Source organism: Fistularia commersonii, chromosome 14 (assembly GCF_037954325.1).
Source record: "Fistularia commersonii isolate RoL2024-O1a breed Wild chromosome 14, RoL_Fcom_v1.0, whole genome shotgun sequence".
NCBI lineage: Eukaryota > Metazoa > Chordata > Actinopteri > Syngnathiformes > Fistulariidae > Fistularia > Fistularia commersonii.
Genome location: NC_141297.1, coordinates 8,997,571 through 9,009,922, shown reverse-complemented (window position 1 = coordinate 9,009,922; position 12,352 = coordinate 8,997,571). Strand labels below are relative to the sequence as shown.

The following is a 12,352-nucleotide window of genomic DNA, read 5'->3' as shown; positions in this document are numbered from 1 at the left end:
CCACTAGCCTACCTGCTGTCTGCTTCCAATAAATAGCAAATGCTTCTTTCAACAACCTTACAAGATATAAGTAAGCTATGACGTGATATTACAACCCCAAAACAATATCAACTGAATATTGAATGTTTTTATATTGCAATTTTTATATCCATCCCTAGAAACATCAGCAAGTTGGAATTCATGGCACTTTTATTTCTTTATTTTCATATCTCTAAGCCTAGTGTGATTTAATTAGATTTTGGTACATATACACCAGTACATCATAGTGTCCTGTACTACCATCCTTGTTTATATGGATTTATGTGATAGCCAGTTGATCACAACCATTATTGCCACCATCCCTGTTCATTTGATTGTTCGGAAAAAGTAACCTTAAGATGTTTAATGGAAAAAGATGCTTGGCCCTTTCAGAGTTTGTTATTGAATCTTTTAGACCAGTCTTAAACATTTAAAGTGACAATAGAGCAATATGATTTGGTGTGGTGTGTTTTGTTTTTTTTGGTTGTTTGTCTGATTGTTTTTTGGGGGGCGTTGTTGCTACTTAAAATCCAACACTGTGTTAGACATTGTAGACAAGTAAAGATTGAATGAAATATTGAAATATTTTTTATCAAAAACCAACAATTTTTTTTTTACAATTTTGCTCTGTAGATTCTGACTATTTTAGATAAAAGAATAGCTTGCTTATATAGAATGTGTCAGTTAAACATTGTGACGTAAGGGTTTTATTCACTAAAAACAGATTTCAGCATTCACTCATAAATAAACATAAATAAGCAAACCTTTAACATTTTTCAAGGTTTTTCAAAGAGCTTGTGTTAAAAAATAAGCACCCAAACATGAAAATTTCAAGATAAAGACAAGGAGAATAAAATCCTCCCGCATGAAAAAAGCTCAAGAAGTACATGTGAACACCTCTGTTGTGCCCCTTGAATCCTTTTGACTGCGCCGTTTGGAAATTCCTGAACGTGTTCCATTAAAAATGCAATTTTTGGTATAAATTGAAGTTGGCCCAATGTTTATAAGCACTGGGTTTGACCCCAGCAAAGCTTATGGAATCTAGTGACAGCAGACTTGAAGTAACTCTAACTACAGTTACTTCTTTAGACCAAGATGAACCAGAGGACATGTACAAAGGACCTGTACATAATTAAATCAAAAATGTTTTAAGTAGTACAATTTCAATAAGAGGGACATATGCATTTATAATGCATGCTAACAAGAATCTCAAAGTCAGACCGGAATAATTGATGCTTTAAAAAATTGCACCATGCCGATCAAATAAAAGATTTGACTGAAGACCTCGCGAATGAGTTTTCTTATATATGGTCACAAAGATACAAATTAGCCAGTAATATTACCGCAAATGTTTTTTTTTCCCCCTCATCATCAAGATTAGGCAGTTAAGGCGCCTTGCTTAGATACAGCCCCATTTAGCAGGAGTGGCCAATCAGGCGACACTCACTTGGATGTTAGACACCTGAAGGATAAGTTGTTCATTCACAAGGTCTCAAAACTCCCCTGGACATAGGACCTATATTGAATTCCAGACAAACAGGAGGTAAGATGTTCTTGCCATGGCAGCTGACTCGTATTTAAAGATGGTGTGTTCGACTTTGAATATTTCCCATAAGAAAGTTGTTTTCAATTAACTAATTGTTCTTTGGGAATTTCTAATGTATCTAATGAAGAAGATTTTCTATTTAACATTTCTAAATGAGATATTGACAAGTTTTTAAAAAAACAATCCCACAGTTCTCTTGACTACTTTCCCTTTCTGAGCTACATGGGCATGTGCATTTTCTATTTACTGTGTCACGCAGAAAGGTTTTTGATTGATATCTAGCAATCTAGCATTTCCCCTGGTCTCAAGCTCCGGTAGCTTTGGTTACAATGGTAGTTTTCTTTTAAAAATAATTACTTCTGTCTTTGGAAAGGGAAAGTGTCAATGTTAAAAGCGTCAACCCTGGGGATTGGGGTCAGCGGGATAGCCACTGCTTTTAGGATCATCAGCAGGTTTTGTCTTAACCGGATTTGGCTAGAGGAGCTGAATCAACTGTGTCCCAGGATTACAAGAATGACATTGGAGGAGAGTTTAGACTCCAGAGGCCAGAGCAGTGACTGCTCCGTTTGTTGACTCCCATCACCTGTGCACCTTGAGTTTCCAGCATTGCTACAAAACATTGACATCCAAGGACTGTACAACTTGAATCTACGGTACTGCTACAAAATCCAAAATTGGTCTATTGGTTTGCCATCTTGAAATCTGGACTATCAATCCTTGCTCTGTTTTGAACATTCATTTGCCTTTAAAGTTTTTTTTTCTTTTCTTTGTTTTTTTGTCTTCAACATCATCCTCAAAATTGTTTTATTTAGGTTGGGGTTGCTGCCAAGTGTGTGTTGCTAAATCATAGTTTCAAGCTTGGAAGAATATTTTTGAAAGTGGCTAGAAATTTACTCTGCGATTCCCTGTGACTTTGAATGTGATTTTCAGACTTGACCTCAGAAATGTGAAATTATACTCTGCCAAATTTTGTTGAAATAACACTGTCCTTAAATTGTCATTAATTGTCACCAACATTTTTGGGAACTTTCTTACAAGTGCATTGTGGCAACTATCAAGAAATAATTTATGTTTAGTTTCTCATGTCTTGTCTTCTAGATCAGAAAGAGTTTAGGCAGCGGAGCGAAGCACACCATTAGCAGGGGAAAATGAGTGAACTGGATCAGCTACGCCAGGAGGCTGAGCAGCTCAGGAACCAGATCAGAGTAAGTACTTTATTGCTAGTTTATCCTTGAAACTTTTTGACTTTAATGTTTATTACACATATCCAGATTAATTATGTCAATTGTTTTTTTTTTCTTCCTGAGGTGTTTCAATGAGCAGTTCTTATTTATCCTTGTTGGGCTTACTGGATTGTTTTGTTTCAGGATGCCAGGAAAGCGTGTGCGGATGCTACCCTGTCTCAGGTAAGAAATATAATCACCATGAAATTTGACATTTCCCCACAGTGGGATGATTAAAGGCACATTCTATTCTATCATTTCAACTTGCTATTTTGTATTTGTAAACTACATATCTGTCGTTAATACAAGTTAGGTGCCTTTAAGCAGTCCCTTATGTGATCTAGTTGAGCTACTGTGCTTTTGTGGCTGCTGAGTGACTACCTATTTGAATTTGTCCTTGGTATTCCATAAAAGTCAGGCCCCTCCTTAGTCAGGGCTAAAGTGTTCACGATTACCATGTGTAAATTTTCTGTTTTTGGTCATACCCCAGAATAGCTATCAGAGCAAGTTTTGGTCTCAAACCAGATGTTTCTCTAATCTTAATCCTTTTTAGATCACAGCTAACATTGACCCCGTTGGCCGAATTCAGATGCGCACTAGACGGACACTGAGGGGGCATCTGGCTAAAATCTATGCCATGCACTGGGGCACTGATTCAAGGTAATTTCATTTAAACCTATTCAGTCCATTAATTTAATATTTCTTTCCATCCTGGCCTTAATGAAAGAAATGGCTTCAGAAGAATGCTTGACTTTTTTTTGCTGCTAACTTTTCCTCAGGGTCTTCATCTAATCATGGCATTCCTCAGTACTGCTGTCTTACGTCTATATACAGGTCTTTTTCTGTCTGCTCATGGTGCTCAATCTCATTAATGTATACACTGTTTTAACTATTTAACTGTAGGTATTTGCCCACAGAAACAATTGATAATGCATTTTTGTTATCTGGTGATTGCATTTAGATCAGACCCCTTGAGTGTGTTTGCTAAGTTGTGTGTTAGTGCCCTTGTGTTTTCTGCAGTGGAGGTTGGTATGTTGCTTGAAAATACACGCAGAATGGAGTCACTCTTTTATTGAGCTTTGTTTAAGTTAAGAGCCAAAGCAAAATTTTCTACTTCAGATAAAGTATTTTTCCTAGTTATAGACATCTCTTACCTCACCAGCCAATAAACTAATCAGAGTGGTGCTGACCATGGAAAACTCCTGTAATCTCCCCCCTCCACACAATAAAGTGGCCAAGAAAAGTTTTACACTGAATTAACCATTGTTGGCTTTTGTCGTTTGTTTGTTTTAGTTTTTAGTATTTCACTCCCCAGAGGAGTATGGGTATTTATTGAACTACCTTCTGAGATTTAGTCACTCAGAAAGAAGGTCACATGAGGATGTTTTGACCCAGAGTCTAGGCGGTCTTCTATTTTTAGCCTATCGAGAAACTAGCTTTTTGCAGCCTGGCTTGTTTTTGCAGTGTCAGAATGAAGTTCATCAATAATCTACACTACTTTTCAGTAATTTATAGTACTTTCTAAATGTTAATCAAAGTCCCACTCAAGTGCAAGGGAAGCACTTAACTGCCCTTTTTAATCTGGCCAAAATGTATTTTATCAAATTAACCAATTGAAAGAACTAATCAGTAGAAGATCTGATACATTTTGGGGGAATGCCATCTTGTTTGACAAATGACTTTCGTGCATAGTTCAATATTAACATTAGAAATTACATTTAATGAAGGAAAATTTTAATTCAGTCATTCAATCTGGATCTATCAAGTGAAAGAGTAGCCTGACTACACTTGTTGACTCTCAGTCTCCTGTTTATTTCTCACACACCTGAAGTTAATCTTCAGTCCAGCTTGACATGGGAACATCCCCCAACTTCTGATCCTATCCTATGCTTTATTTCAGTTTGATAGTTGAGGCAATGTATTTTAATAGGTCTTTCCCTTTCCCGTGAGTCAAAGAGTGCTTATGTGACCATACTTCATCTAGCCCGGTAGTTAAGATGTGCATACTCCCCGTAGGCTTTAATGTGTTCACTCTTTTTCCTGTTCCTTTGTGCACTGGGATTGTTGCTGTGGTTACTCTTGATGGATTCACCCAGATAGCAGAGCGCCACCAGAGGGCTACCTGAGAGCCTCTATAAAAAGGTTTTATAGGTTTGGATAATGATTCGCATTAGGGCAGAAAAGGCATGTCAGTTTTATAACATATATGTGAATTATATTATCATTTTTTTGTTCGTATACTGTTGTAAGTGGGTAAGACTACTCAGCACCACTATATACTGAAAATGGCGTTACTAAATCCTTAAAATTATGTATTCACAGGCACACGCCCCAAAAACTTTGAGGATCAGTGGAAGAACTTAAGAAATGATGATTGGATACAAAGCAAAATACTATTTAGCTGAGATTGTGAGGGGCGGCCTACATGTGATAATTGTAAATTGTGTTTTTGTCCTTATTTCAATTTTACCTTTTGCTTGATGAGGTTATTTTTCCCATAATTAAAGTAATAATGCATCAACATTTTAATGGTGTTACTGTTCTACTATATTGTTATAAGGAACAAGATTTTTTTTTTATATCGACTTCTATTCAATTCAGGATGGTGTAATATTTTTGGTTTCAGAACTGATGTAAAAAGTGTCTGGAAGCCTTGAGATGTGATTGTGGTGTACAGACATATAGAGTCATGTTTTATGTTAAATTTATATTTAAAATGTTCATTTACTAGACATTAACTATATTTCTTCTTTACATGACTGTAGGTAAACTGGACATTTTAAAACAACTGATTTTTTTAATGTTTTTTCATTAGGCTTTTGGTTAGTGCATCCCAGGATGGAAAACTCATTATTTGGGACAGCTATACCACAAACAAGGTAAACACACACCAGAAAATAGATAGCGTACAGCTGGTTGCTCACATTTTTGGATGATTTCACAAAAAAAGACAGTCTTTTCATTATACAAAATTACCCTAGTATTATTTTTCAGTGTTACACATTGTAAGCATTCACAGATGGTGTGTCTGCATATATTCCAAGGTGTATAATACTGTATTTATAATATAAAATCAAAGCAAATGCCCATTTGTTCCACAATGAAAAGGAAAACCCTCTGAATAATTTGAACCATTGGCCTATATTCCTCCATTGAACCAGTCTTATTCAACAGCAATAATCACTAGCCCCTTTTTTTTCTTGCAAATGGCATCAAGTACGTTGACAAAATCACCAAGCTCATTATAAAACAATTCACAGGTTTCTGTGGGTGCCAAGTAATGCTATTTATAGTGCCCTTGAAAGGTTAAGTTAATATTGTGGACACACTCTGTCACATGCCCTCCCATCTCTGTCCCATCTGTCAACCCATACTATCTAATATTAAAATCTTTCTTCTGTCCTTCAGGTCCATGCTATCCCACTGCGTTCCTCTTGGGTGATGACATGCGCCTATGCCCCTTCTGGGAACTATGTTGCCTGTGGAGGCTTGGACAACATCTGCTCTATCTACAACCTGAAGACCCGTGAGGGAAATGTGCGTGTTAGCCGCGAGCTGGCTGGACACACAGGTATGATTCTATCAGTGTTTTGATTGAAGGTCCACCCTTGGTCAGCTGTCTCTACCATCCTGGTAGCATGTGATGCTTGGCTGAATTGTGTATCATTTTTAATGTTTTTTTTTTTTTTTTTTTTTTTTTTTTTTTTTTTTTTTTTTTTTTTACATTTTCAGGGTTATTTAATACATAGCATGACAACCTGAAAAGGAACACTTCCTGTGGCTGATTGTTACATTCACAACATGAAAGCAAAAGTATGGGAAGCAAACTTTTCTAGTGAGGTTATGTTAGAAGAGGATAGAACCAAATGCAGTTATGCATAATATTAACTAGACCTTCCATGATGTTACCTACTATACGTTCAAAGGAAAAATAATTCCATCAAGATAGCTGTCTCGTAAAAAATTCCCCTGGGGCTAAGTACTGAATGCTCGATTGCATTGTCATCTATCTGGCATGACTCCATAAGGTGGGGCAAACCCTGATAATCAAAAATATATTGGACCAGTCCTGATTTCATGACCACCATCTTTTTTTTTTACATTAAGTTTACAGGTTTGACATTCTCTTTTTATAAAGACATGTCAATGAAAGGGATTCTATTTATAGCCGTACAGCTATGTTTTACAGCATATGAAACCAGTTTATACTGGCAAGTCTTAATGTCTTATCAGAGATTGAAATCACTGTGTGTGCGTGTGCGTGTGCGTGCGTGCGTGGGTGCGTGCGAGTGCGCGTGCATTTGTGTAAGAAAGCAGGGGCAGGTTGGAGATATATCCCAGTAGATACTAATGAAAGTGTTGACTTTGGAGCCAAGAAGCATTCATCTGATCAGTGTCACATGATGCAGGAAGTGTGTCAGCATTTTAGTTCTAGTTCCCTATAGGGAGGGATACACTCACTTAACCAGTTAGTAACAGATGAATTATAGACGTGAGCGATGAACTGGTAGATGTCCCAAAGTCTGCCTGCCTGGTAGCAAATCAATTAGTCGATTATCCAAATGTTACCTATAACCACCCATAGCTAACATGCATTGCCTTATCAGAGAAGATGTTTACAATTAGAAATAGACATTCTTTCATGTGTTAAATGTTTGAAATTGAGCTTCTGTCCTAATACTTCTTTTATCCTAGCACTTCATAAATGAGTTTTTTAATCTGTGCCTTTGATTCTTATCAGGTTACCTGTCCTGTTGTCGCTTCCTGGATGACAACCAGATTGTCACTAGCTCTGGAGACACCACCTGGTGAGTTGGTACACTGCGCCCAAACAACCAATGCACTGCAAAACACTGCTCCTAAAATGTCCAGATAGCATCAATATTTTTAAACCAATTTCATGAAATTACATTATATTTTTTGTCTTGTCACGGTTTTCTATCTTAAGGTTTTTGTGTCTTTCTTAGTGTTTGTATTTTTAGCTCATGAATCAGTAACTCGGGCCTTCTGTCACTGCCATTGACTGAAGTTGCTGAACAGCACTACAGCTTTTAAGCGTCTCAAAATTCCATAATGGCTTGTGGTGTTATCCATCAATTATGAATGGATGGAACTAGTGGGCTTTTAGTTTTATATAAACATATGGCCGTAAATTGTAATTGGAAACATCTTTTACAGATTTTTTCTTTTTTGCCCAGCTACATTGTTGTAAAGAATCATGACAGGAGAGTCTACATGTATTGTTCATTTTACTTCGAAATTTCTGCAGTAGATTTACCACACATGATTAAGCAAGGGGTTATGAAATGAAATCCACTGAAACTCTTATAGTTTGAGTGTCTGTGTTTTATGTATATATATATATATATATATATATATATATATATATATATATATATATATATATTCTTTTGTGTGTTTTCATGATATCAGTAAGTTATTTAAATTAGAAGTCCCAAGCTCTATTTGTCAATCCTTTTCCTGAAAATCCTTTTGCTTTATGCATTGAATGTGAATTTTATATTGTACCTTATTCTTTCTTTCAGTGCTCTGTGGGACATTGAGACTGGTCAGCAGACAACTACATTTGCTGGTCATACTGGTGATGTCATGAGTCTTTCTCTGGCGCCCGACACCAGGCTGTTTGTGTCTGGAGCCTGCGATGCCTCAGCCAAGCTCTGGGACATTAGAGAAGGAATGTGCCGACAGACCTTCACTGGCCATGAGTCAGACATTAACGCCATCTGTGTAAGGCTATAAGCACACTATAACATGCACTAATCATATCAGGGTAACCGGAAAAGTCAAGTGTTCGAGGACAATTTACGTTTAGGAAACATTTTTTGTTTATCTGTCTAAGTTCTGATCATTACGTTCACAGAACATACAGAGTGTTTATATTATTTCCTGATCTGAGATTTAGTGTGATTCAGTGGAAGTTTTAGAGCCTGTGTGGCACCGCACAGGATGGAGTAGGTTGCTGATAACAGAAGTTGACTGCAAAACACATAAAAATATTTGCGTTGTTGCCCAAGGTATCAATGCTTGAACATTCAAATTTTTTAACATTAAAACCTCTTTTGACATTGATTTGCAGTTCTTCCCTAATGGCAATGCCTTTGCCACTGGGTCAGACGATGCTACCTGCCGGCTGTTTGACCTCCGTGCTGACCAGGAGTTGATGGTTTACTCACATGACAACATCATCTGTGGTATCACCTCCGTGGCATTTTCCAAGAGCGGTCGCCTACTCCTGGCTGGCTATGATGATTTTAACTGCAACGTCTGGGACACCTTGAAGGCTGACCGTGCAGGTAAGTCCCTATATTGGCAAAAATGATGGTGCTACATTGATATGTTGTGCTTTTCTGACCGCCATTGTTCATGGAGTCTCAGAAATTCACTTTCCCCAGGTGCTTAACTATTGTTCAAATAACCACACATATAACTCTTGAAAATTTTGATATGAATTCAATTTTTTTTTTTTGTGGAATTGTCATGAAGAATCATAGTCAGGTCCTCTTAAGCGAGAACGTTTGTGTGGAGGAATCTCATTTTACTCTTTTTCTGACATATGACACCGGTTTCAGTAAAAATCAACATCTAGTTTGCATGATAAATCATCTCAAAATATTTTTTCCTCTCTGCACACTAGCATGTAATAAAAGTGGAGGAAATAGCAGTAACATTATAGACCACACATTGGACGATATTAGAATGTTTTTTTTCGCTATTTATTAAGTACAAGTTATGCCAACTCTATGCATTTTGTTCAATTTTTTTTTTTTTTTTACATCAAAGTCTTGTCCCACCCCTTTTCCCCCTGAAAAGGGGCATGGCAGCTCCAATTCCAGCTCAAATTCCAGCCTTTTCCTGCAAAAAGAATAACATAGGAAAAAATGGCAGCAAAATGAAGCTAATGCACATATTGGAAAACTACCCGTAGAGATCATTGTGCCTCTGAAATGATCATTCTCCAAAGTGTGGACATTAAGATTGTCTTTAGGAAGCATCAGTTAAAAAAAAAAAACATTAAAATAAAATATTGTCAGTTATGATTTAAAGAATACATTTTAACATGAACAGCCACAGACACCAATGTTACGGTGTTCTGCGCAATAGTCCCTTTAGACCCCAATACCAAAGGTTTTCTTGTTAAGCCTGTATCAAGACGTTAATCCTCATGCAGGATGGAAACAATGCTTGGGTTGGTAACTCAGTGCAGAAAACTATACAATTACATTGTCAAAAGGATATCATCTAAATTATTCTGTACATATGAAATAAAATTCAAAGACAAATAACTTTTAGTTATAACTTTCAAAGCACTTTAGTACAAAATGAAAGGATAGTTGACGTGTTTTAGATTCAAGGTTAGAAATCTGAATAACAAATTTTACCAACTCGGACCAAATATATGCTCGTAATTGTCATAATGCAAAAACGACAAATACCAATATCAAATAGTCTGAAATTAAATGGAAATACTTTTCTTAAACATGCATTTGACACAAATACATGCTTACTGTGATAAAATAAATAGTTTTGTATGTATCAAATTAGCACAAAAAGAATAAACCAAAATGTTTTTGTTTTAAATTTCAAGAAAGATCTCAGTTGGAAGAACTTACCTAGGAGTTTGCTTGGGCTCACAGAGGTTCCTAGCAAACTCCTACCATGATAGAGGAAGGTTTGCCACTTCCTGCAGAGGTCTGCTGAATGGGAAATGCATTTTTCCACGAGACAGGATTCAGATTTGTTCTTTTGCAAGCCAAGATAAAGTTGTCCCTGAATAGAATGTTAACATTGCTCTATGGAACCAAAACAAGATATGTGGTCCCCATAAAGAGCAGGTCATAAGCCAAATTCAGATTATCCATATTATAAGACTGCATGATCACAGGCCCTAAAAACTGATTTCAAACAAGTTTCTACACCTAGGTAGTGTCAGTTTAGGACAGCAAATAAGTAAATGATGTCAGCAAATCTCATCCTGTATCGTCCTTCAAAAAAATGAGCGGGAAAAAAAATTTTGTACAGAGATATGAACTTAGTATTAGGCTTTTCCAAATGTGGAATTGCAGGGGCCACTACACTTCCCCCTCCCCGCTCCGTTTTCCTCCTCACACCATGTTTTTTTCCAGTCATGCTAGAGAATATAGGAATTCTCCTTTATATATTTAATAAAATTAATATGTATTTCAGTTAGTATAAATGTTAAGGGTTCTATTGATATAACTGAATTAATAATAAAAAAGTTGAACTTCTCTAGGTGGTAGCGTGCCATATTTGTTTATTGACTTGGAATAACCTAACTATTAGCTGGTCAATAATTTAGGATCAGGTAATTTTTTTATTTTTCTATTTATTCATACCACATGTTCCTGACAAGAAGTGTTGTACTCCACTGTCAAAAATAATAGGCTGTCATAATTATCCTGCAGTTTTAGACCAAAGCATACTTTTTTTTAATCGTTCAGAAAAACGCCTGATCAAAACAGCCTTCTAATAGATTATTTGTAATATGTTATTTGTAATATTGTATTGAAAAATTGAAATGATGTAAGCCAGTCTGAAGTAGAGGCGTCATTGCACTATTAGCTAAATTGTGAAACAGAAGTCTTGAAACTGTCTAAGTAAAAGGGTGTGTTTAGCCTGAACAGGCTAGAAGTTCAGTATTTACAGCATTCAACCTCAACAATGCATATACAAAGAACAGATAGTACTTTGATTATATGTCTAAATTTTTATTCAACAATTCACCTATGGTAGTTTAATGTTTAAATAACGATACTCTGACATTTATTGAGCAGATTGACTCTTCTCTATTGCCTAAGAGATACATTCAAATGCCCTCCAGTACTACTATATGGTGAAGGTGATATGTTAAAGTCAGTTTTTAATTATGTTGTAAATATGGTTTTTAGGCACTACAATGGTACTTGACTTGTCCAGAAAACTCTAAGGAAGTTAAATTTGCAGACTTCATCCTGCAGTCCCAACTCATACCTCTGAACAAACGTATTGGCTCCAGACAAGCCCGACATTACAAAAAGAGCATAGAGGCTGTGGACCTAATTCTATACAGGAGGGATGAGCTGATGTGGAGAACATGAAGTTTCAAAAGGTCCAGCAGGGAGGAAACTCTGTGGAGACATTAGTACTTTATAGTTACTGACTCCATAATGGAATAAGTATTAAAGAAAGCCTACATCTGTGCAAGCGTATACATACACACACACACACACACACACACATACACACACACATACACACACACATACACACACACACACACACACACACACACACACACACACACACACACACACACACACACACACACACACAGTCCTATTATACATAAGAGTAGAACATTGTTTTTCATTATATTGATTCAGTATTTGCCCTTAGTTTTTGCTAATGCTTCACTTTAGAATTTTCTGTCTGGTCTTATTCAGATAAAGATATTGAAAAAATATCTGCTTCTTTGACTGTCTCCTTACCAGTTGCAACGCAATCCTATTGAACATTTTTATGTCTTTATATACATTTCATGAGTACA

General features: G+C 36.4%; 1 protein-coding gene across 4 annotated transcripts in view; it reads left to right on the top strand.

Moving 5' to 3' along the window:
• Positions 1-12,352, top strand: part of LOC147227210 (guanine nucleotide-binding protein G(I)/G(S)/G(T) subunit beta-1) — a 36,935-nt gene that overhangs the window by 21,758 nt on the left and 2,825 nt on the right. For 2 of the 4 annotated variants that reach the window (XM_086159180.1, XM_086159182.1), the window contains 8 exons: positions 2,663-2,769; positions 2,932-2,970; positions 3,341-3,447; positions 5,603-5,666; positions 6,196-6,358; positions 7,529-7,595; positions 8,334-8,535; positions 8,885-9,101. In XM_086159180.1, the coding sequence (XP_086015306.1) occupies positions 2,713-2,769; positions 2,932-2,970; positions 3,341-3,447; positions 5,603-5,666; positions 6,196-6,358; positions 7,529-7,595; positions 8,334-8,535; positions 8,885-9,101 (916 nt within the window). In that variant the 5' untranslated portion in view covers positions 2,663-2,712. Of the gene's footprint in view, positions 1-1,444; positions 1,562-2,088; positions 2,218-2,662; positions 2,770-2,931; positions 2,971-3,340; positions 3,448-5,602; positions 5,667-6,195; positions 6,359-7,528; positions 7,596-8,333; positions 8,536-8,884; positions 9,102-12,352 lie in introns of those variants that run through there. The other 2 variants (XM_086159181.1, XM_086159183.1) reach the window with 2 other exon arrangements.